General features: G+C 38.2%; 1 protein-coding gene and 1 long non-coding RNA gene across 5 annotated transcripts in view; one reads left to right on the forward strand and one right to left on the reverse strand.

The window, feature by feature from the left end:
- Positions 1-26,405, reverse strand: part of LOC132598295 (uncharacterized) — a 59,805-nt gene extending 33,400 nt beyond the window's left edge. The window contains exons 1-2 of one of the 3 annotated variants that reach the window (XR_009566320.1): positions 26,275-26,392; positions 7,286-7,478 (exon numbers count right to left, since the gene is read on the reverse strand). This is a non-coding gene — a long non-coding RNA (uncharacterized lncRNA). Of the gene's footprint in view, positions 1-7,285; positions 7,479-26,274 lie in introns of all 3 variants that reach the window. The other 2 variants (XR_009566319.1, XR_009566318.1) reach the window with 2 other exon arrangements.
- Positions 26,406-26,505: 100 nt separating this feature from the next.
- Positions 26,506-27,105, forward strand: part of PITPNB (phosphatidylinositol transfer protein beta) — a 62,386-nt gene continuing 61,786 nt past the window's right edge. For both annotated transcript variants that reach the window (XM_030860702.2, XM_030860701.2), the window contains exon 1: positions 26,506-26,628. In XM_030860702.2, coding sequence (XP_030716562.1) covers positions 26,609-26,628 — 20 coding nt within the window. In that variant the 5' untranslated portion in view covers positions 26,506-26,608. The remainder of the gene's footprint in view (positions 26,629-27,105) is intronic.

Here is a 27,105-nt window from a genome sequence, read left to right on the forward strand (position 1 = left end):
AAACTAAATAAATAAATAAAAATGAATATCTGCTAACAAAAAAAGTATATTGATATTCAAGTATTAAGGGATTCCCCAAGTTTCCTTCTACTGTTAATTCTGTTGTGATCGAAAATAATAATTTGTTGATTTCAAATATAATTCTCTTGCACTAAAGTACATAATTTGAGTAATTTCAATCCTGAAAAATTTGTTAATAATAGTGCTCCATATACACTATATGTGTATTCTACCATTGTTGGGTAGAGATCTATTTCAGTTAGATCAAGGTAGTTGATAATGCTGCTCAAGTTTTCTGCATCCTTGATGACACTGTCTAGTTTCCCTACCAATTACTAAGAGTATTTTTTTTTTACATCTTTATTGGAGTATAATTGCTTTACAATGGTGTGTTGGTTTCTGCTTTATAACAAAGTGAATCAGTTATACATATACATATGTTCCCATATCTCTTCCCTCTTGCGTCTCCCTCCCTCCCACCCTCCCTATCCCACCCCTCCAGGCGGACACAAAGCACGGAGCTGATCTCCCTGTGCTATGTGGCTGCTTCCCACTAGCTATCTACCTTACGTTTGGTAGTGTATATATGTCCATGCCACTCTCTTGCTTTGTCACAGCTTACCCTTCCCCCTCCCCATATCCTCAAGTCCATTCTCTAGTAGGTCTGTGTCTTTATTCCTGTCTTACCCCAAGGTTCATGACATTTTTTTTCTTAGATTCCATATATATGTGTTAGCATACAGTATTTGTCTTTCTCTGACTTACTTCACTCTGTATGACAGACTCTATGTCCATCCACCTCATTACAAATAGCTCAATTTCGTTTCTTTTTATGGCTGAGTAATATTCCATTGTATACATGTGCCACATCTTCTTTATCTATTCATCCGATGATGGACACTTAGGTTGCTTCCATCTCCTGGCTATTGTAAATAGAGCTGCAATGAACATTGTGGTACATGACTCTTTTTGAATTATGGTTTTCTCAGGGTATATGCCCAGTAGTGGGATTGCTGGGTCATATGGTAGTTCTATTTGTAGTTTTTTAAGGAACCTCCATACTGTTCTCCATAGTGGCTGTACCAATTCACATTCCCACCAGCAGTGCAAGAGTGTTCCCTTTTCTCCACACCCTCTTCAGCATTTATTCTTTCTGGATTTTTTGATGATGGCCATTCTGACTGGTGTGAGATGATATCTCATTGTAGCTTTGATTTGCATTTCTCTAATGATTAATGATGTTGAGCATTCTTTCATGTGTTTGTTGGCAGTCTGTATATCTTCTTTGGAGAAATGTCTATTTAGGTCTTCTGCCCATTTTTGGATTGGGTTGTTTTTTTGTTATTGAGCTGTATGAGCTGCTTATAAATTTTGAAGATTAATCCTTTGTCAGTTGCTTCATTTGCAAATATTTTCTCCCATTCTGAGGGTTGTCTTTTGGTCTTGTTTATGGTTTCCTTTGCTGTGCAAAAGCTTTGAAGTTTCATTAGGTCCCATTTGTTTTTTTTTGTTTTTATTTCCATTTCTAAGAGAAGAGTATTGAACGCTACAACTCTGTTGAATTCTCTCTTTTTCCTTTGAATTTTATGTTTTTGCTTCATATATTTCAGGACTCTGTTGTTAGGTGTATTTATACTTTTTAAATCTTTCTGAATTTTTGGCTCTTCTATCATTATGAAATGTTACTCTTTTGTTTCTAGTAGTATTTTAAAAAGTCCATTTTGCTTGATATTAATACAATTCCTCCAGCTCTTTTACAGTTGTTTGCATTGTGTATCCTTTCTATCCTGTTGTATTCAACATATTTGTGTTTTTGAATTTAAAGCCTCTCGTAGATAGCATATATTTTGCATCTTGCAGTTTAACAAACCTTGTCTGAGGTTGGAATATTTACTCCATTCACATTTATTTATTTTTTTAAAAGTTTTGGTCATGCCACACAGCAAGTGGGATCTTAGTTCCCCAACCAGGGATCAAACCTGCACCCCCTGCACTGGAAGCGCAGGGTATTAACCACTGGACCACCAGGGAAGTCCCTCCATTCATATTTAATGTAATTACACATGGCTGGATTTACATCTGCCAATTTTCTGTTTTTTTTCTATGACTCACCGTTATCATTATTAATGGATTCATAGACACTACAGTATACATTACCATTATTAACTTTATCAGTTCCCTATTTTATATTTGGATTTCCAATTTTCACTCATAACTAGTGCTTAGAAAACCTAGTATATCTGTTTCTTTGAAATAAATTTAAGTGAGATTACTAGGTCAAAGGTTTTATATATTTTATATGTAGATATATGTAACCAAACTGCTATTCAAAGAAGCTGAATTCATTCATACTCTTACAAACAACACTTGAGGCTGCTTGGTTCCCCATCTTGTGACCAGATTGGGTTTTGTCGATGTTTTGAATCTTAACCTTTGGCAATCTGATTGCATTTTATTAACTTCCATTTTTTTATTAATATAGCTTGTTTTTTCCTTTAAAATTTTAAATTTTATGATATGCTTACAAGGGTAGACCCAATTCCAAAATTATAAACGTGCAAGCCACATTTTCTTGAACTCTGGTTAATAATATACAGTTGACCCTTGAACAACACAGGTTTGAAGTGTGCAGGTCCACTTACATGTGGATTTCTCACAATGATAAATACAGTACTACACAATCCATGGTTGGTTGAATCTGCAGATAAGGAACCAAGGAGGGCAGGCTATAAAAGTTATATGTGGACTTTGGACCACCTGGAGGGTCTGCACCCTTAACCCTCAAGTTGTTCAAGGGTCAACTGTACATGTTGAAATATTTAGGTGGAATACTGATATCTGAAGTTTACTTTGAAATGAATAAAAAAATTAGATTGATTGAGGGATGAATAGATGGATATGTATGTGACACAGCAAAAACACTAAAAATCTAAGTGCTGAGTATATAAGTGTTTGCTTTAAAAATCTTCCAACTTTTCTGAATTTTGAAATTTTTCATAATAAAATGGTTGGAAAAACCCCCCATTTGCTTCTGGTACTTTAGTGGTTTCTTCTTTTTTAAAAAATCCAATCTGTTTCTGCCAGATATTCGCACTATTTAAAGTACTGCAGCTCTATAGTGCATTCTAATATTTACAGAGAAAATCTTTCTCATGCTTCTTCAAAATTTTCCACGCTCTCTTCTTCTAGATGAACTTTAAAATAAACTTATTAAAGTAAAAAATCCTGTTTTATTCTTAAAATAAACTCTTCAACTTCCAAATGATTCTGTTGTCATTTTTGTTGGAATTGCATTAAGTATAAATATTATTTAGGAAAGTGTTACAATACTGTTTTCCCATTCAAGTATGTTTTTCCATCTATTCAAATGTTTTTCATTTTCTTTATTAAAATTTTACAATTTTCTTCAAATAGATCTCTGCATATTTCTTGTTAAACTTATTAATCTTAGATAGTTTATAGTTCTGTTGCTACTGCAAATGAGGTCTTTCTCCCATTATAGTTTCTAAACTGTTAGTTCTGATATAACATACAGAAAAAACTACTAAGTTTTAAAAATTTTGCTTATATCTGGCTATGTTTCTGTGTTTTTTTGAGTTGACTCTTTTGGATTTTCAAAATACCTATAAACTGTGTTTTAATGGACGCAGTTTGATCTAAGTAAGTGGTATGATAAGGGATAGAGGAACACAATAGGAATAGGAGATTAAAAGTTGTTATCATAGCATCAAGCCAATACTTAAGGATGTTTATGACAAGAAACTTTGCTTCATGAGAACACATGCAGGCTACTCAGAGAAGTAAACAGTTATACTCAAGGAGGGAGACATTGCTAATTGCTAAAAGCAACTTAGTGAATATAATTGTGAATGCTTTTATAGATGCTGTGAGACACTACTATGATACAGTAGCAATTTATTATAGCTACTGCTGCTTTATTTAATGTTATTTTGAGTATTTTAATCCTTCAAATGTAAAGCCAAAAATTCCAGTATTCAAAGTGTATGGTATGCTATGTGTCGTTTAGGAAGAAAATATATCTAAAAAAATAAGCTTCTGGGGCTTCCCTGGTGGCGCAGTGGTTGGGAGTCCGCCTGCCGATGCAGGGGGCGCGGGTTCGTGCCCCGGTCCGGGGGGATCCCGCGTGCCGCGGAGCGGCTGGGCCCGTGGGCCATGGCTGCTGGGCCTGCGCGTCTGGAGCCTGTGCTCCGCAACGGGAGAGGCCGCGGTGGTGAGAGGCCCGCGTACCGCAAAAAAAAAAAAAAAAAAAAAAAAAGCTTTTGGTTAGTACTGAGTTTTGTTTTGGAGAGCTCTGTTGCTGTTCAACTAGATAGGATGACTTTAAAGTTCATTTGGAAATATAAAAGGTAGTAAAACTCTGAGGGGGGAAAAATGTGTGTGTGTATATATATATATAATTTTTTAAAAAACAAATAAGTGAATAACAGGACAAGCCATATAAAATAGTAAAAGCCTCAAGAAGTGTGGTTCTAGCATGTAACAGGAAGGCCAATGAAGCAAAATAGAAAGAACAGAAATAGACTAATACTTGAAAAGCGAATACGTGGTAAAGGTGATATCTCAAATCACTAGGAGGAAAATAGGTTGTTCAATAAACTGTTAATATAACTCACTATTTAAAAAAACAAGAACACTATACACCAGAATATATTCCATATGAATCAAATAGTAAAATGTAAAGTTATTTAATAACTTTAGACTGAGAAGGGCCTTTTTAACTGAACTCAAAATCCACAAACTGACAAAAATAAATGGAAAGATATCCTGTGTTCATGGATTGGAAGAATTAATATTCTTAAATGTCCATACTACCCAAAGCTGTCTAGATTCAATCCAATCACTATCAAGATTGCAATGGCATTTTTTAAAGTAGAAAAAGCAATCCTAAAATCTATATGAAACCACAAAAGACCCCCAAAGAGCCAAAGCAATCCTGAGAAAGAAGAAAAAAGCAGGAGGCATCACAATTCCTGATTTTAAGCTATGTTATAAAGCTATAGTAGTCAAAACGGTACACTACTGACATAAAAACAGACATATAGACCAGTGGAGCAGAATCGAGAGACTAGAAAGAAACCCATGCATATACAGCCAGCTAACATTAGACAAGGGAGCCAAGACAACTCAATGGAGAAAAGAGTGTCTCTTCACTAAATAGGGCTGGGAAAAATGGACATTTACATGTAAAAGAATGAAACTAAACCCCTATCTGACACCACTCACAAAAATAATTCAAAATGGATGAAAGACTTAATTAAATGTGAGACCTGAAACCATAAAACTCCTAGAAGAAATCATAGGAAAAAAGCTCCTTGATGTGCGTCTGAGCAACAATATTTTAGATATGATACCTAAAGCACAAGGAACAAAATAAAAAATAAATACGTGGGACTAAAAAGCTTCTGCACAGCAAAAGAAATGATGAACAAAATGAAGACAACCTACGGAATGGGAGAAAATATTTGCAAACCATGTATCTGATAAGGGGTTAATATCCAAAATATATAAAGAATTTATACAACTTAATAACAGAAAAACAAATAATCTGATTTTTTAAATGGGCAAATGATTTTTCTGGCCATGCTGCATGGCTTGTGGGATCTTAGTTCCCTGACCAGGGATCGAACCCAGGCCCTGGCAGTTAGTCCTAACCACTGGACCGCCAGGGAATCCCCAGGGGCAAAGGACTTGAATAGACATTTTCCCAAAGATGATGTTCAAATGTCCAACAGGTACATGAAAAGGTGCTCAACATCACTAATCATTAGGGAAATACAAGTCAAAACCACAATGAGGTTTCACAGCTGTTAGAATGACTATCATCAAAAAGATGAGAGATAACAAGTCCTGGTGAGAATATAGGAAAAAGGAACCCTTGTGTACTGCTGGTGGGAATGTAAATTGGTGCAGCCACTACGGAAAACAGTATAGAGATTCCTCAAAAAATTAAAACTAGAACTGGCACATGATCCAGCAATTCCACTTCTGGGTATATATCCAAAGGAAATGAAATCACTATGTTGAAGAGATGTCTGCACCTCCATGTTCACTGCAGCATTATTTACAATAGCCAAGACATGGAAACAAACTAAGCGTCTCCATCTACAGATGAATGGATAAAGAAAATGTGGTACAGACATATACAATGAATTATTTTTCAGCCATAAAAATAGGGAAATCCTGCCAATTTTGACAACATGGATGGACCTCAAGGGCATTAAGCTAAGTGAAACAAGTCAGAGAAAGACAAACACTGTATGATCTCACTTATGTATAGAACCTAAAAAACAAAACAAACTCCCAAAAACCCAGAACAAAAAAGCCAAACCCATAGAAAAAGAGATCAGATTTGTGGTTACCAGAAGTGAAGGGTAGGGGTAGCGGTAGGGGTACTGGATGAAGGTGGTCAAAAGGTACAAACTTCCAGTTATAAGATAACTAACTACTGGGGATGTAAAGTATTACATGATGATATAATTAACATTGCCATATGATGTATTTGCAAGTTACTAAAAGAGAAGATCCTAAAAGTTTGCATTACAAGAAAAAAAAATTTTTTTCTTCTATTTTTGGTATCTATACAAGATGATGGAAGTTAGCTAAACTTACTGTGGTCATCACTTTACAATATATGTAAGTCATTATGCTGTAAAGTTATACAGTACTGTATGTCAATTATAACTCAATAAAACCAAAAGGAAAAAATAAATCAAACTAGAAATAAATTTAATTACCCAATTTCCCCTCCTTAAAAAATAAAAAAAGCATGTGGCCTCAAAAAAAATAAAAAATCCACAAACTATGAAAGAAATTTAACGTCATAAAAATAAGAAACTTCTATATATGTAAAAAAAAAAAGCCCACCAAAAGCAAAGTCAAAGCACAACTGACAAAGTGGGGAAAATATCTGTAACTCATATCACAAAAGATTTAATCTCTCTAATGTATAAGGTTGGCAACTTAATAGAAAACCAACCAAAGGGTAAAACTAAAATACGATAAATCCAAAGACTTGGGAGCAAACTCTGCTGGCATGGCTGAGGGGAAATAGTCATTCTCATACATCAGCGGTAACAGTGAAAATTGGTATGATCCCTACTGATGGCAATTTGTTAATACTCTTCAAAATTAAACATGTACCTTTCATTTTACCTAGCAATTCTAATTCTTAGAATTTATCCTACAAATATATTGCAAACATGTGAAATGGTTTTGCCTTGCAGCATTGTAATATCAAGACAGTATTAAAAAAAAAAAAAGACACCTCGGAGGCTTCCCTGGTGGCGCAGTGGTTGAGAGTCCGCCTGCCAATGCAGGGGACACGGGTTCGTGCCCCGGTCCGGGAAGATCCCACATGCCGCGGCGCGGCTGGGCCCGTGAGCCATGGCCGCTGAGCCTGCGCGTCCGGAGCCTGTGCTCCGCAACGGGAGAGGCCACAACAGTGAGAGGCCTGGGTACTGCAAAAAAAAAAAAAAAAAAAAAAGACACCTTAATGCCCATCAGAAGAAGAGTAGTTACATAATAAATTACATACCCAATGGAATATATTCTGAAGCTGTTAATACTTTTTTTAAAACAAAACTCCCAAACCCTACAAATAGGCTCCCCTTTATGTACTAATATATAAAGATCTCTGAGATATCTTAAGTGAAGAAAATAAAGCATGGAACAGTGTGTAAATGAGGCAGAAATCTGTGTGAAAGGGGGAAAATGTTAATGTCTACTTGCATATATATGCATTAAATAAAATCTCCATAGCATACACAAGCAACTAACAACAGCAGTCTCTTATCGTTTGATGAGATAGGACCTATGCAGCAAGAAAGTAGACTCCTGGAAATGGAACCGCCAGGCCAATGGATAAATGCACATGTGATTTTGTTAGATGTTACCGACTCCCCTACATAAAGGTGGTACCATTTTGCACTACCACCAGCTAGGCATGAGAATGTTTCTCCACAGCATCTCCAACCGTAAAACTTTTAGATTTTTTTAATAAACTGGTAAGAAATGATACCATAGTGTGTTTTTTATTTGATTGTTTTTAAATTCAGGTATAACTTACACAAAATAACACCCACCTTTTTTGGGTTACAGTCTGATGAGTTTTGATGAACATATATTCGTGTAACACTACAGCCAAAGTATAAGACATTTTCATCACTCTGAACTGTTCCCTCATGTCCCATTCCACCACCCCTACCCCCCTGACCACTACATATCTCATTTCTGTCCCTACAGTTTTGCCTTTTCCAGAATGTCATATAAATGAAATCACTGTATGAAGCCTCTGTGTCTGGCATCTTTCACATAGCATAATTTTGGTATCAACAGTTTGTTCCTTTTTATTGCTGAGTAGTACTTCACTGTATCACATCGTAGTGATTTTAATTTGAACTTCACTTATTATGAGTGGGTTTGAGCATCTTTAAATATGTTCAAATGCCATCAGACATTCTTTCCTATGAACTGGAATGTTCAAGTTTCTGCCTAGTGTTGTATTGGGTTTCTGATCTCTCATTTTTTGAGAGTTCCTAGTATATTGAGATTAGCCCCTTGTGACAGAGTCTGCAAATACTATTTCTCAGTTTGCCATTGATTTGATAGTATTTTTGGTATGCAAATGCTATTTTTATGTAGTCATCAAGTCAGAGTTTGAAAGGCTTTTGACACTACCAAGTTATAAAGGAATTCATCCATTTTTTTCTTCTAGCTCTTGTATGGTTTCATTTCTTACATTACAGTTGACCCTTGAACATGGCGCGGGGGGTGGGGGGCAGTGAGGACGGGGTTAAGGGTGCCGACCCTCTCTGCAGTCGAAAACCTGCATGTAACTTTACAAATGGCCTTCCCTATTGGCAGTTCCCCATCTATGGATTCAACCAACTGCAATTCAAACCAATGCTGTTCAAGGGTCAACTGTTTTATCTCTGACCCACCTGAATGTATTTTGGTGTGCAGTATGAGGTTTAGATCCAATATTATTTTTTTCCAAAGTGCTATCCAATGATCGCAACACTACTTATTAAAAAGTTCATCTTTTCCATAGTGATTTGAGATGGTGATATCCATACACCAAATCTCCGTAAGTATGAAAGTTTAGTTTGGAGTTTCTATCCTGTTCCATTGATTTGTCTATGGTATTACCACACCACTGTCTTCTAATTTTAGAGGCTTTATAGTTATAGTATGTTTCAATATTTGGTGGGGCTAGCTACATGCAACTTATTGCTCTTCTCTTTCAGGGATTTCCTGACTATGCCTGTTTGTTTATTTTTCCATATAGATTTTATAATTAATCTTTCTGTGTCCTGACGAAAACAACTTGAGTTTTTTATTGGAATTGTGTTTATTTTTTAACATGGGGAGAAAGTGACAACTTTGTGATACTGAAACATCCTTTTCAATAATACAGAATATCTTTCAATTTGTTCAAGTCCACATTTGTATATGTTAGGACTATCTTAAAGTTATCTTCATATAGCTTTTAAACCTTTGCATTAACTTCATTCTTAAGTGTTTCTTTTTGTTGCTACTGAAAATGAGAATTTCTATTCCAGTGTATCTTCTAGGTGGTTACTGTACATACATAAAGGTTACAGATTTTTGTGTATTAACCTGAAGAAAACACTTTCAACTGTACAACGTAGTAATTTGATTTCAAACTAGATCAAAAATTGTTGGATTCAAAAGCATGTTACATTTGAGTTCAAAGTAGGTTTAGAGTCTTGGTCTTGTTCTCTGTAGCAAGTATTCACATCACAAAATTCATCCACACTAACAGCACATTCTATTGATAATCCTAGAAAGAAGTAAAGGACAAAATAAACCTAAAAGATAAAACTAGACATCTTTTCTTCAAGATGGTCTTTTTAGGTTAAAATTAATGCAAACAGAGAAGAATGCTCATATCAGTATCTGTTTGGAGAAAGAACTTCAGAAGTGAGCATGTTACTATGGTCACTTTTTAAAAACATGAAATGTACTTAAAATGAGTGGAGAGAAAGAAGCACTCTCTGTTTCGCCTATATGACAGAGATGCTAATAAAGACATCTGAATTAAGATCTGTCTTCAGGTAACCTGATACAGGAATGCTTGAGGGTTATACTACCGTTTAATCTAAAAACATTTTCATCTATTAAACTATACTCATGATAGACCAGTAACAGAAGTGAAGACTTAGAATTCCAATGGAAAAAATCATAACACGTGAAACGAAGACATGTCATACACGAAGTTCACTGTTCATATACACGACAGCAACAACTTTACTATGTACCCATTTTTATAAGGTAGAACATGTTTCCATTGCCATGATTGTATTACTATCAACAATAAAAAGACTATATAGATTTTTTTCCTTTCTTTTCTTCTTCCCCCCACCCTGTTTTGTTTTGAACTTTATAGGTGTGCTATCAAGGTACTCTAGTACTTCAATACAGACTCAATGATTATTTACTGATTGCTTCCTAACCACTTTAATTCAATAACAAATCTTTTAAAATTTGACACTTTCAAAATAGTATATATTCTGGAATCTCTCCCCTGACACCAGCTAAACCTTATGAGAAGTGAATTGTAAGAAAAATTAGAGAAAACAGAAAACTTTATTTATTACAAATGGCAAGGAAAGGAGAACTCCAAAGTCACTGTACTACTTGGGCTTAACAGAATATTCCCTCTATCACCAAGTCTTATCTCTAACAGATAACATCTGAGAAGATTCCACATGAGTGAAAACAGAAAATGCAATTACATTTTATTGTTAAGAAATCTGGGAAAGTATTTTTAACAAAGTTAGTTATTCAAAAAGTGTTACCTTAGGCTGTCTCTTAATAGCTCCTTTTCACAAGTGTGAAATTTAATGAAGGCAACAGCATTTACAAGCAAGACCAAAATGGTATCTTAATTACTAGCTGCATTTTCTTAGGCAACAAGAGGTTAAATGGAAAGAGAAATTAGTTTTACAAATGGCATCATACATCTTTATGTTACACTCCCCCTCCATCAAGCCACAGATGGTTATGTTTCTTGAGCTTACTAATATTGTAGGTAATTTTCTTTTCCTTGGGCACACTCCAATCCATCACAATTCTATATTATATATTATTTTTGGATCATTTGTAAGGACTGAAGCTGTTTATCAGAGTGATTTAACAGTTACTGACCAGATGAAATGGGCTTTTGCCTTACTGCACTCTATATGAATATGAAATTGGACGCTTGTTGAAACTACTTGCCCTATAAGTTTGCAGTGCTCTCAATACATACAGTTTGGAGGAATACTTTGACCTGACCTAACAACCTGATCTAACTAACTCTAATAAAGGGTTCCTGGTTCAGTTACTACTGCCAAATCTAACAGCCAAACTCTGGAGTAAAGTCACGGCTAATGTTATGTCTGCCTGTCATGTAACTCATCTCTTAAAATAGGTACTCATGAAGGCCTACTGCTCTCCTCACATGAGCATCTATAAAGCTCATGCATTACAAAGAGCCCAGAGATTTTGCTTCTAATCATGACTGAGTAACTCTTATTGGAATAATAATTCTACATATAACAACTATAAGATCTGGACAGAAACAAAACAAAACACCAACAACTCCCTAAAAGCACTGGAGAGCAATCAGAAGCAGAAAGATTCTGTAGTGGAGGTTGAGCTTTCCATTTTCTAGCTGGGCAGGACCCAATCCATGCCATGCCAAGAGGCTCAGATAAAAAACTTGACAGTCTTACTTTCTTGTCTCAGAGGGAAGATTTCAGGGCAAATGGAAAATGCCGTTTCCTAAGGAGGAAAATGCTACAAAGGAGGGAGCAAAAAATAAGTATCCCCAAAGTGTTTATAAACAGTGCCCAAATCTCTAGCTAATCCCTGAAGCACATATATGAAAAGCAGACTCCAAGTGGCCCTAAAAGGTTAAAAGAACTAAAGAAAAATTTCACCTGCTGCCCACTGTGGAGGAGATGAGTTTCCAGTTTCAGTTCAGCCAACCTAATGGTCTGGTTTTTTAAAAAGAAAAAATCAGTACTCTTAGGAACATAACAGAATCCAAAGTCGTTACAATATATCATTCACAATGTCTAGGATGCAATCCAAATGTACTCCACATAAACAGAAACAGGAAAATGTGAACCATATTCAGAGACATTCAATGGAGACTGACCCTGAGAGGACCCCATACGTTGAACTTTACATACAAGGAATTTAAAGCAGCTATGACAGCTATGTTCAAGGACATCAAGGGGAATATGCTTGTAAGGAATGGAAAGATAAAAACTCAGCAGAGGGGCTTCCCTGGTGGCGCAGTGGTTGGGGGTCTGCCTGCCGATGCGGGGGGCGCGAGTTCGTGCCCTGGTCCGTGGGGCGGGGGGGGGGGGGTCCGCGTGCGGCGGAGCGGCTGGGCCCGTGGGCCGTGGCTGCTGGGCCTGCGTGTCCGGAGCCTGTGCTCGGCGATGGGAGGGGCCGCAACAGTGAGGGGCCCGCATACCGCAAAGGAAAAAAAAAAAAAAAACTCAGCAGAGTAGAAACTATATAAAAGGAATAAATTAGACATTTTAGATTTGAAAATTACAATATCTGAACAGAAAACTTCACTGGATGAGCTAACAGCAGATGAAGATAACAGGAGGATATATGAAACTTGAAGAGACATCAACAGAGATCAGACAATATTTAGAGAGAAAAAATATTTTAAAAAACCCAGAGCCTCACGGACCTACGGGACAACATGAAAAAGTATAACATGTATGTAACTGGATTCCTAGAAGGAGAGAAAATACAAAAGAAAAAATACCTGAAGGAATGAATAATGGCCAAAAACTGACTAAATATGCAAGATATAAACTTGCAAGCTCAGCAAACCCCAACAAACACAAAGAAAAATATGCCTAGGCACAGCCATAATCAAAATGATGAGAATCAAAATTAACGAGAATAATCTTGAAGCAGCCAAACGAAAAAAACACATTACATGCAAGGAATAATGAATGATTCAAAATGTCTGCTTACTTCTCATCAGAAACAATAAAGCCCAGAAGAAACAATGGATCAACATCTTTAAAGTTCCAAAAGAATAAAAAATAATAAATCCAGAATTCTATATCCAGTAAAAATATCTCAAGGTGAGGGACTTCCCTGGTGGCGCAGTGGTTAAGAATCCGCCTGCCAATGCAGGGGACATGGGTTCAAGCGCTGGTCCGGGAAGATCCCACATGCCGTGAAGCAACTACCTTAAGCCACAACTACTGAGCCCATGCACCTAGAGACCCTGCTCCGCAACAAAGAAAAGCCATCGTAATGAGAAGCCCGTGCACCGCAATGAAGAGCAGCCCCCACTCGCCACAACTAGAGAAAGTCCGCGCGCAGCAAAGACCCAAGGCAACCAAAAAAAACAGTTAAGGTGAAATAGAGAATTTTAGATAAAAGAAAACTAAGAAAATTCATTGTCAGCAGATCTGCATTATAAGAAATGCTAAAGGAAGTCATTAGACAGAAGGTAAAGGATACCAGATGGAAACAGACCTTTACAAAGAAATGGATTAAATGAACCTATCTGGCTGATTCTTATATTTTATATGCTGTGGTACATAAATTTTAACTCTAAGTAAATTATAAAAAAAAGTTTATATATTTTAATTCCTAGAGTAACCACTTTTAAAAATACAAAGGGGAATAGTTAAAAAGCAGAAACAGAAGAACAAAAAATAAAGGAAATAAACAACGATATCAAAAATTACATTAATTTTTAGTGGATTAAACATTCCAAAAGGCAGAGGTTGTCAAAATGGATAAAAAAGACTCAGCTAGATGCTGTCTGTGAGGGATACACTTTAAATAAAAGACACAAATATGCAGAATGTAAATCAAAGAAAAGACATACCATTAAAAAATTAAAGTGTGGGGTTTCCCTGGTGGCACAGTGGTTGAGAGTCTGCCTGCCGATGCAGGGGACACGGGTTCGTGCCCCGGTCCGGGAAGATCCCACATGCCGCGGAGCGGCTGGGCCCGTGAGCCATGGCCGCTGAGCCTGCGCATCCGGAGCCTGTGCTCCGCAACGGGAGAGGCCACAACAGTGACAAGCCCACGTATCGCAAAAAAAAAAAAAAAAAATGATGAATGTAAACTCTTACTCAACCGTTACTTCACACCACAGACAAAAATTTATTTGAAAAGGATGGAAGACCAAACCTTCTAAGAAGAAAATGTAAGAGAAAAATCTTTGCAACTTTGGGGTAGGAAAAGACTTAAGATAGGACTCTAAAAGCATGAACTCTAACATTTAAAAACTGATAAACTGAATTTAAAACTTAAAATTTTGCTCCTTAAAAAGACCCCACCATTTAGTAAACAATACATTAAGTAAATTATCCATATATCAAAGAACCCATATCCAGGATATATTTTTAAAAAACAACTCTCAATTCAAGACAAAAATAATCCCATTTAAAAAATGGGTAAAATAATGGATTAAAACTTGAACATAAGACCTGAAACCTTAAAACTCCTGGAAGAAAAACACAGGCAGTAAGCTCCTTGACATGAGTCTTGGCAATGATTTTTTTTGGATTTGACACCAAAAGCAAAGGCATCAAGAACAAAAATAAACAAGGGGGACTACATCAAACTTAATAGCTTCTGCACAGCAATGGAAACCATGAACAAATTGAAAAGGCAATGTACTAAATGGGAGAAAATATTTGCAAATCATACATCTGATAAGTGGTTAATATCCAAAATATATGAAGAACTCATGTAACTCAACAGCAAAAAAACATAAGCAATCCAGTTAAAAAATGGGCAGAGGATCTGAATAGACATTTTTCCAAAGAAGATATACAGATGGCCAACATACCATGAAAAGGTGCTCAATATCACTAGTCATCAGGGAAATGCAAATCAAAAGCACAATGAGAGATCACCTCACACCTGTTAGAATGGCTGCCATCAAAAAGACAAGAAATAACAAGTGTTGGCAAGGATGTGAAGAAAAGGGAACTCTTGTGCACTGTTGATGGGAATATAAATTGGTGCAGCCGCTGTAGAAAACAGTATAGAAGTCCCTCAAAAAATTAAAAATAGAATTACCATATCATCCAGCCATTCCACTTCTGGGTACTTGTCTGAAGAAAATGAAAACACTAATTTGAAAAGATATATACACCCGCATGTTCACTGCAGCATTGTTTAGACTAACAGCCAAGACACGGAAGCAACCTAAGTGTCCATCAATGGATGAATGGATAAAGAAAATGCCATACACATATTTAAATTTTTAAAAATGGAATAACATTCAGCCATAAAAAGAAATCTGGCCACGTGGGACAACATGGATGGACCTTGAGGGCATTATGCTAAGTAAAATAAGTCAGAGAAAGCCAAATACAGCATAATCTCACTTATATGTAGAATCTTAAATAAACAAACAAACAGAGCTCATAAATACAGAGAAGAGTTTGGTGATCGCCAGAGGCAGGGGTTGGGGGGTAGGGGGTGTTAGGGTTGCACAAGACGGGTGAAGGGGGTCAAAAGGTACAAACTTCCAGTTATAAAATAAATAAGTCCTGGGGATATAATGTACAGCATGGGGACCATAGTTGATAATACTATATTGCATATTTGGAAGTTGCTAAGAGAGTAAATCTTAAAAGTTCTCATCACAAGAAAAAAATTTGTAACTACGGTGATGGATGTTAGCTAGACTTATTGTGGTGATCATTTTGCAATATATACATATATCGAGTCATTATTTTACACCCAAAACTAATTTAATGTTATATGTCAATTACATCTCAATTAAAAACTGGGTAAAAGATTTGAACAGATATTTCACAAATGAAGATATATAAATGGCCAACAAGCACATTAGTCATCAAAGAAATTCAAATTAAAGCCACAAGATTGAGAACACCAAAGCTGATGAGTTTATGGCACAATCAGAACCTTCATATATTTCTGGTGGGAGCATAAAATGACATAACCACTTTTGAAAACTATTAGGCAGTTTCCTACTACAAGCAATTTCACATCTAAGTATATAGACAATAGAAGTTAGTATAAATGTCACTAAAAGATTAGTGTCACTATTCATAACAGTCAACAACTGGAAACAGCTCAAATGACTAGTAACAGTAACATGGAATATTCTATGAGAATGAACCAAACTGTTGTGGAAGAATTTCACATAGTGCTGAGCAAAAGCAGCCAGACACAAAAGAAAGCCTATTATTCCATTTATGTAAAAGTTCAAAATAAGAAAAAACTAACCTATCATGATATAAGGTGAGACAGTGATCATTTTTAGATAGTAAATACTGGAACGGGCTACAAAGGGAGACCTCTGTGGTTTTGGTAATGCTATCTTTATATTTCTGCGTGTGGTTTTGTGAGTGTTTTTATTATTGAAAATCCACCAAGCAATATATTTATGATTTTTTCACTTTTCTGTATGTATGTTATATTTCAATAAACCTTTTCTTAAAAAGCTAGAAAGGAAAGATGTATCACCTACAAAGGACCAGGAATTAGATGACTAATTTCTTTACTTCAACAATGAAAGCTAGAAGACAGGGCAACAGTATCTCAAATATGCCAAGAAAAAACATATCTCAGCCAAGAATTCTCTATCAAAGTGTTTTTTATGAATGAAGACAAAATATAGACATTTTCAGACAAAGAAAATATCATTTGCCACTGATAGACCCTTATTAAGGTAAATTTTAGAAGACAAATTTCAGGCAAAAGTAAAATTATCTAAGATGGAAGGGCTGAGATGTGAAAGGGAATGATGAGCAGATATACTGATTAAAATATGGGCAAATCTAAATAAAATACTGATTGTATAAAATGGTACAAAAAAATGTTTGATTTGTAAGAGAAAAACAGAATGGGACCAATATAAAATCCAGTGTATTGTTCAAACTTGTATTCAAAGTTAGACTATTCTAAACTCCTTGTATTATTAATGAGAGTAAAAATACTGCTTATTTTTATACTTTACATGTATGTTATAAAAGCTAGAATAATAATTGAAATAGACAAAAGCATATAAGTTCCCCAAAAATAGACGAACAAAATGGAGAAAAGGGGGGCTTCCCTGGTGGCGCAGTGGTTGAGGGTCCGCCTGCCGATGCAGGGGACACGGGTTCGTGCCCCGGTCCGGGAACATCCCACGTGCCGCGGAGCGGCTGGGCCCGTGAGCCGTGGCCGCTGAGCCTGCGCGTCCAGAGCCTGTGCTCCGCAATGGGAGAGGCCACAACAGTGAGAGGCCCGCATACCGCAAAAAAAAAAAAATTCCCTCCAAAGAAATAAACTGGGGAGGGAGAGTAGATGAAACAGGAACGCCAAATTGATAATTGTTGAAGACAGGTGATGGACACACAGGAATTCATTACATGCTTCCAACTTTGCATATGATATAATTGCTTTTGTAATAATAAACAAGTTTAAAAAGACAAAACGATATCCCAGGAGAGTACTAACCCAAAGTAACTTGGTATAGCTAAATGAATATCAGATAAAAGGTAAAAGCACTGCTAGAAGGACATTACATATGAGTATCAATTCACCTGAAAGAAAAAAATAAAGAACTTCTCAATCTACTGTTTTAAGTATCATTTGCCCCTCTTTGTAAAGTACTATCTGAATCTCATGATACTACTAGTTATCTTGTTAAGCCACATTCTGCTATAAAGTGTGAAATGGGGGAAATCAAACATCCATTTCAACAATCACAAATACTTCTTTCAGTAAATGATGCTAAGATTGTTAACCACGTGAGAAAAAAAAAGAAAAAAGATGTGAAAACTTGACAAAGAAAATCCTAGTTAGAAGGTAGAGGAAGTGGGAGTAGTTAACATCTCTTCAGATATGGAACCTAGGAAAATGAGCAGAAAACCAGTCTTTGTACAGTGCCTATTATGTATGCTTTAAAAAAAACTTCAACTTAATCTTATGAAATGCTTTAAATCATATATTATTACTGTATCACAAATAGGATTCAGATACCATAAATGGTGAGCCAGAGTTTTTCTGGCTCCAAAGCCAATATTCTTTCCATGGTAACATGCTGGCATTAACAGAAGTGATCCAGAGGAGAAGGTAACACACGTGCATATATGCAGGTGATCATCAAATAGCTTTTAAAAGATGTTTGCACACAACAAAAATTATACGGTCTTTAAATACAGCAGGGTCACTGCCTCACCTGACAGAACCAAAAATTCACAGGATTATGGAAGTTATTCAACCCAGCACAGTTGTGCAGAAATAAAAATAAAAACTTCTCAAACTACTGTTTTAAGTATCATTTGCCCCTCTTTGTAAAGTACTATCTGAATCTCATGATACTACTGGCTACCTTGTTAAGCCACATTCTGCTATAAAGTACGAAATGGGGAAAATCAAACATCCACTTCAACAATAACAAACATTTCTTTCAATAAATGATTCTAAGATTATTTGTTATCCATGTGGCGGGGGGGAACAGGATCTCAACACCTCACACCATACACAAAAACTAAGCCCGGGTAGATTAAAGCCTCAAATGTAAAATGTGAAACTTTAAAACTTTAGAATATCTTTATCACCTCTAGGACTTTCATAGCTTGAGAGCAGAAGTCAATGCCTGACTTTAAAGCTTCAAAAGACAGGCTGACTCCCTTGTTATGGGCTAACACGACTGGTGACTTGACGTTGAAGGCAATGCTCATTTATCCTTCCATAAATCCTAGGACCCTTAAAAATTATGCTAAATCAACTCTGCCTGTGCTCTATAAACTGAGCAACAAAGTCTGGATGACAGCACATGTTACAACATGGTTTACTGAGACCTACTGCTCAGAAAAAGATTCCTTTCAAAATATTACTGACATTGACAATGCACCTGGTCACCCAGGAGCTCTGATGGAGATATACAATGAGATTAACGTTGCGATCATGCCTGCTAACACAACATCCACTCTGCAGCCCATGGATCAAGGAGTCATTTCAATTTTCAAGTCTTACTATCTAAGAAATACATTTCTTAAGGCTATACCTGCCATAGATAGTGATTCTTCTGATAGATCTGGGCAAAGTCAACTGAAAACCTCTGGAAAAGATTCAGCATTCTAGATGCCACTACGAATATTTGTGATTCGGAGGAAGAGGTCAATATATCAGTATTAACAGGGGTTTGGAAGAAGTTGATTCTAAACTTCATGGATGATTTTTGAGGGGTTCAAGACTTCACTGGAGGAAGTAATTACAGATGTGGTAGAAATAGCAAGAGAAATAGAAGTGGAGCCTGAAGATGTGACTGAATTGCTGCAATCTCATGACACAACTTTAATGAATGAGGAGCTGCTTCTTATGGATGAGCAAAGAAAGTGGTTTCTTGAGCCAGAATCTACACCTGGCAAAGATGCTATGAAGATTATTGAAATGACAGCAAAGGATTTAGTGTGAACTTAGTTGATAAAGCAGCAGCAGGGTTTGAGAAGATGACTGCAATTTTAAAAGAAGTTCTAACGTGGGTAAAATGCTACCAAACAGCATTGCCTGCTACAGACAAATCATTTGTGAAAGGAAGAGTCAATTGTTGCACCAAACTTCACTGTCGTTTTATTTTAAGAAATCGCCACTGCCAGCCCAGCCTTCAGCAACCCTTCAGCACCCTCATCAGTCAGCAGCCGTCAACATCGAGGCAAGACCCTCCACCAGCAAAAAGATTAAAACTCAAGGTTCAGGTGATGGTTAGCATTTTTTATCAATAAAGTATTTTTAAATTAAGGTGTGTACATGTTTTTAGGCATAATGTTATTGTACACTTAATAGACTATAGTATAGTGTATAACTTTTAAATCCACTGGGAAACCAAAAAATTCATTTGGCTTGATTTATTGTGATATTCGCTTTATACTGCAGTGGCTGGGAACCAAACCTGCATTATCTCAGAGGTATGCCTGTATTCTCAACAGCCAAAAGGTGAAAGCAACCCACATGTCCATCAATGAATGAATAAGGAAAACGTGTACGTACATATAATGGAATATCATTCAGCCTTAAAACGGAAGAAAATTCTGACACATGCTACAATATGAACCTTCAGGATATTATGCTAAGTGAAATAAGAAGCCAGTTACAAAAAGATAAGACTTAAAGAGTCCACTTATATAATATTTACAGCAGTCAAAATCATATAGACAGAAAGTAGAATGGTGGTTGCCACGGGCTGGGGAGAGGGGGAATGGAGAGTTATTGTTTAATGGGCAGAGAGTTTCAGTTTTACAAGGTGAAAGGAGCTATGAAGATGGATTCACAACATTATGAAATTAAAAATTAAAGATGGTTAAGATGATAAATTATGTATATTTTACAATTAAAAAAAAAGAGGAAAAGAAACTTATTTGAAATAGAATGCAGACCTAAATGTAAAAGGTAAAACTTTAAAACTTCTAGAAGAAAACATTATAAAATAAGATTTTTGTGACTTTGAGGTAGGCAGAGATTTCTTAGGTAGGACACAAAAAGCATGAATCATAAAAGAAAAAATAACTTAGACTTCCTAGAATTTAAAACTTCTGCTATTTGAAATATACCATCAAGAAAGTGAAAAGGTAAGCTGCTGAGAGAGAATATTCACAACAGATACCTCTGAGAAAGAACTTATATCTAGAATATATAAAGAACTGTTATGACTCATTAAAAAGAAAACCAATTTTAAAACGGTCAAAAGATTTGAACAGACACTTCACAAATGATGCACAAATGACCAATAAGCAAATGAAAAAGTGCTTAACATCATTAGTCTTCAGGAGAATGCAAATTAAACTGCAGTGAGATATTACAACATATCCACTAGAATGGCTAAAATGTTTTGAAGGGGATGTGAAGCAACTGGACTCTCATACATTGCTGGTGGGAATGTAAAATGGCACAACCACTTTGGAAATCTACTTGGCAGTTTCTCCTAGAGTTAAATGTCTACTTCCCTCATAATTCAACAGAAATTTTCCCAAGAGAAATGAAAACATATCTACAGAAAGACTTCCACACAAACATTCATAGTAGCTTTACTTATACTGGCCAAATGCTGGGAAGAACTCAAAAGTCTATCACCAAGTAAACGGATAAACAAAATCTGATATATCCATACAAAGGAGAATCACTCAGCAACAAAAAGGACTGAACTACACACAACATTAATGAATCTCAAAAACACGCTGAGTGTAAGAAGCCAGAAACAAAAAAGGACATGGTACAGTCATTTCTCAGTAACCACGGGGAACTGGTTCCAGGACTGGCTGCGAATAACAAAATCTGAGGCTGCTCAAGTCCCACAGTTGGCATATCTGAATTTCCGCATCTGTGTATTCAACCAACCAGGATCATACCATATTTACTATTGAAAGAAATCTGTGTATAAATGGCCCCGCGCAGATCAAACTTGCATTGTTCAAGGGTCAATTGTATATCATTCAATGATATGAAACTCTAGAAAAGGCAAGTCTAATTTAGAGTCATGGAAAGCAGTTATGCGCATGCCTGGGGCTGGGAGTGTGGGGGAACCGAATGGAAAGGGGCACAAGAAAACCTTTTATTTTATCTTAATTTTTAATTTTTTGCTGCGTCGGGTCTTAGTTTTGGCACACAGGATCTTTTGTTACGGCCCACAGGCTCTTCATTGTAGTGCATGAGCTTCTCTCTAGTTGTGGTGTGCAGGTTTTCTCTCTCTAGTTGAGGCACGCGAGCTCAGTAGTTGTGGCGTGCGGGCTTAGTTGCCCCACGGCATGTGGGATCTTACTTCCCTGACCAGGGATCAAACCCAAGTCCCCTGCATTGGATGGCGGATTCTTTACCACTGGACCACCAGGGAAGTCCCTAAGGAAACCTTTCAGAACAATGGAAATGTCACATATCTTGTTTTTGGTAAGGATCACCGGAAGTATAAATATTTGACAAAACACTTCAAGCTGTACACTTAAAATGGATACATTTTATTGTCTGTAAATTATAGCTCAGTAAAGTTGATTAACATCTCCTCTACATTAGAAGACATAAGCAAGATTTCTCCTTTGTAAAACAGGGATAATAATAGTACCTATTTTCTATGTGCTGTGATTAGTAAATGGGCTAAGGTTAGCATTAGGTCATATGAAACACTTAGGACTTGCCGTATAATATAAACCCAAAAAATGTTAGTGGAATAAAGTTTTCTTAAAGATAAATAACTCTGCACAAGAGTCACTATAAACCAGTGGTTCTCAACCAGGGGCAATTTTGCTCCCAGGGACAATGGGCAATGTCTGGAGACATTTTGGATCATCATGACTGGAGTGGTGCTACTGGCATCTAGTGGATAGAGGTCAGGGATGCTGCTGAACATTCTACAATGTACACAACAATCTTCACAACCAAGAATTATCTGACCCAAAATGTCAATACTGCAGAGGTTGAGAAATCTTGCTGTAAACAAAGTGACACAACAATCCACATATGGAAAGAAAATATATAAAGTGCACATAATCAACATGAAATTTCGAGTCCAAAGTGACTATAGTATATATCTTCTACAAATCAAAAAGAAAAATCAAAACCAACAGGAAAATGAGCAAAGATTAAGAACATGGCCAGTAAACATGAAAAGATCCTCTCCCTGTAGAAAAATACAAAGTGAGTGAGACAGCATTTTTAAACCAATTAAGTGGTAAAAACGAAAAACTGTGACAATACCAAATGTTGGTGCAATAGAGAAGAACAGAAATCTACACTATACACTGCAGGTGAAAGAGTAAATTACAGTCATATATCAATACATATATGAATGTATGTACATATATCAATATATACATTCCTATTCATACATTAGTTACCCCTAGGGATGGAGAGGGGAGGAACTTAATTATATCTTAATTTAAATTACAGTTCTGCTCTCTGAAAGCTGTAAGTTTTAAAATGACACCCATTCACCGAACACCTAATACATATCAGGTAATGTGTAAGAGACACTTCATACTTTTATTCCTCACAACAAATCTATGTTGTAGATATTAGTAGCTCTTTAGGTACAGAGCCAGCTAGTGGCAGAGCCAGGATTCAGGCCAAGGGCTTTCCACTGCAAGGTCCAATCCTGTCTCTCCCACAGCAGTACAATATTATGACCTATGCCCTAATGTTTGACAATATTAATGCATTCTTGGAAATATTTCTGGTTTTCATCAAAGTATCTCAATCAAGATATTTCTGGAATGGGGAGAAGATAAAGAAAACAGGATGGCAAACTGCAGAGTAAGCAAGGCAAATAAAAGCTATAGACATCTCCCCTAGAAAAATGTGCATAGATATGAAATTATGTATATAATTTCAGTGGTTCACAAATTCCCTGGGAACACACACAAAAAGGCCTTTGGATCCAGGTTAAGAACGTCTCCTTAGGGGGGAAAAAACAGGCCATATTCACTTATAGTATTTGAAGGACCATCCAAATTTCTTTGACCAGAGTTGTACTTTATCAACTAGTGCATAAATGTTCCAAACATTGCTTGTGTTCATTGGTTTGCCTCAGTAAAATCTACCATCATCCTTACTGTAACGAGCTCTGTTCCAAATTGTATACGAGAAGTAATGAGACTGGTGGTTCTATGAGGCTTGTAGAATTAAATTCAATTAGACATCTTGTGTGTAAAGGTTACCTTTGCTGAAGGATGAAAGTTAGAACAAGGGACAACAGGTATCAGGCTTAAAAAAGAGGGTGGATCTTTTCCACATCCGGAAACAATTACTAATAAGTTATATCCCATCGTATGTCCATATTTGCAAAAATGGGTAAGATTCAACATCTTTAGTTTTAAAACAAGAAAATGCCACACAATCCATTAGCTTATTTTTTTTCATGTGTCATAATCTTTTGCTTTATATTTCCTTCTTTGTCATTTTGGGGTGATGGTTCGTCTTTCCTACTCTCTAGTCTTCTTCAATATTCCCTCATTCTGCCTTATCTCTTAAGCAGATGTACAGGTATTTAGGTATACAGATTTCATATTTTCTATCAACCTAGTTAATTCTGAATTAGTATCTTTTGTTGCCCACAAATACATACACCTAAACTGGCTAATTTATCTTTTTTTTTTTTAATTAATTTATTTATTTTGGGCTGCACCGGGTCTTTGTTGCTGCGCATGGGCTTTCTCTAGTTGCGGCGAGTGGAGGCTACTCTTCGCTGCAGTGCCTGGGCTTCACATTGCAGTGGCTTCTCTTGTTGTGGAGCACATGCTCTAGGCGTGCGCTTCAGTACTTGTGGCTCGTGGGCTCTAGAGCACAGGCTCAGTAGCTGCGGTGCTCGGGCTTAGCTGCTCCGCGGCATGTGGGATCTTCCTGGACCAGTGCTCGAACCCCTGTCCCTTGCATCGGCAGGCGGATTCTTAACCACTGCACCACCAAGGAAGTCTGTATCTTGTGGTTTTCAATTGACTGTTTTACTATGCATCTTTACATGGGGAATGGAGACAATGTCCATGCTGTACACTAGTTCAGACTTATGCTCCACCCAGCACACTATCTCTTCATTTACTTTACAAACATGAGTGTTACTATGAGCAGCACCTGTACTATGCAGAGAATGGAATTAGTGAACACTTGTGGGAAGACTTCATAAGTTACAGAAATGTTCTGCAACGTTCTAATTTTTCTTAATGACTAATTAAGCACATCAACCACAACTTTATTCACGTTTTTAAAGCTATTTATATCTTCAGCCTGCATAACATCTGGGGAGAAACTACTAAAATGACTACTTAACTAATATTACCTCCTTGGACCTTAAAAAAAATCTACCAGTGCTCATATTCATTGGTATAGTATTCAAATCTGTAGATTGTCTATTCTTACCTTTAAGTATCTTCTATGTTTTGACCATAACCTCCTTCTTCCCATAACTGAGAACAATTATTTGTCCTAAATATTGTCTACATGCCTCAACTTTTTATCTACTTTTATCTAGAAAAAAGTCAGTAAGCATACTGACAGAAGGCATACAACAGATTCCCAATCAACAGAAGCTGCTCCTAGTTTCTAAGCTCCCTGAAAGTAAGAGCATGTGTTTCCTTGAATAATAACAATATTATAACAATAATATATAAATATAAAATAAAACAATTATATATAAATATAAAATGAAACAATGACCATCACAATAACTAGCATAGTGCTTCACACATCAAAGAAACTCAGTGGATCCCAGCGACTGCCTTAGGAGAAGTTTCCAGCTTTAGGCAAATATTTCACTACTATTACTTTTTCTGGAGGCAGCCCTAACTCCCCTGGGTGTATTCCATATAAATTTATGTAGAAGTGTTTTAATGATTTTTAAAATTCCTTTAATAACCTTTCAACAACTTCTCATGGTTCTTAGCATACAACGCAAACTCTTTACTATGGCCTAGTTGCTTAGTCCCTGCTTATTCCCCCCCTGCCCCACACACTTAAGACGTCCTAGCCACACCTGGCCTCCACCTGCTCCTCAACTACTACTCTAAGCGTATTTCAGCCTCCCGGTCTATTTTCCTCTAATTGGGATGCCTCCCCCATCTTCACAGGCTGGGCTAACATCAGGCTCAACCGTGGCCTCCGGAGAGTCCTTCCCTTGACTGCTCTGCCTTCGCCTCTACCCTGTTACCGTACTCATGGAAGAGCACTTACCACTACGCCAAATTCTCTCTTATCTGTTTCCAAGTGAGGGCACGGACAGTGTCTATTTTGCTTCCAGGTGTATCCCAGGGCCTAGACCTGAGACTAGCACAGAGCAAGCGAGTGACCCTGTGCTACAACTCCTCCTAAGGCCACCTCCTGGCTTTCAGGCTGGCGCCCGAGTCGTGTGGGGCCTTCACCGGGACCGCTAGCGTCTCCCCACAACAGGCCCCCTTTCCGGGACCTAAGGGCGCGCACCCCCTTTCCCCCCGGGGGGCTGGTCGGGAGGGTCGGACGCCCCTGCGGTCGGGTCACAGCCACGGCGGGATTCTGGATTCGGGGGCAGGGGGTGTGGGCGTTGGGAACTCGTGCAGCCACAGCTGTACGCGGCTTGGTTCTGGGCTCGTGGAACCGGCGCGCGAGCCGCCCACCCGTCCAACCCCTCTCCGACCCGTCTCGAGTCTTTAACACGGACTTCTGAAGTGAGGGGTCTGTGAAGAAGGCGGGCCTCCTTCTCAAGAGCAGTGAGAGAAAGTTTAGCTCTGGTCACCAGAAAACGACTTCGAGGGAACCGACTGGAAAACTCACCAGAGAGCGTAGGCTGCACAGCCACCTCGAGACAACTTGACTGAAGGTCGGAATCGCCGACGCGAGACAACCGACCGCGCGCTTAGCGCGCGCTGAGCCGCACAGCCGCAGTAGAAACCTCGCGCGCCCAGGGCGGGGCGCGGAACTGGGGCGGGGCCGAGCAGCTCCTCTCGCGCGCTGACGTGACGGATCGTGGCGGAAAGGTGTGGACGCGCAGGCGCCGCAGCGGCCCGGGAGGCAGGGGGCGGGGCCGCGCAGGCGCCGTGAGAGGCGGTAGCGGCGGTGGCGGCGGTGGTAGAGGTAGTGGCGGCAGCTGTGAAGGGGTTCCGGGAAGATGGTGCTGATTAAAGAATTGTGAGTAGGATCGGTGGGCGTGAGCGAGGTTCCGGGACGGCTGTGGTGGGAGAATCATTGATTGAGAAGTGGCGGAATATTCCTAAGAAGGAGCGAGCCTCGGGCCGGCCGCTCCCTGCGCGCACCCCCTCCCCCGGCCCGCGCCCCCGGCCCGCTCTAGGCCCCTCCGCGGCGCGCCCCCAGCACCCCCTGGCGTTGTCGTGGTAACAGTGCTGCCCTCTCCCCACCCAGGGGCGGAGGCGGCAGGGTCTCAGCTGCAGCGCGTGGCTCAGGAAGGCGCGGCCGGGAGTTTCCGCTGGGACCCGCCTTCTCTCCCTAACCCCCTCACCCTAGTCTGAACCTGGGCCCATCCCCAGGCTCTCGGGTGGGACCCAGCCGAAGCCCAAGGGTGGGGGAGACGCGATGGGTCTGTGGGTTTTCGTCCGGGGTGGAGCCTGTCTGTAACTCGCGGGAGGTGGGCTTGCCAGGTAAAGGTAG

The sequence above is a fragment of the Globicephala melas genome, chromosome 13 (assembly GCF_963455315.2).
Source record: "Globicephala melas chromosome 13, mGloMel1.2, whole genome shotgun sequence".
In the NCBI taxonomy this organism is placed as follows: domain Eukaryota; kingdom Metazoa; phylum Chordata; class Mammalia; order Artiodactyla; family Delphinidae; genus Globicephala; species Globicephala melas.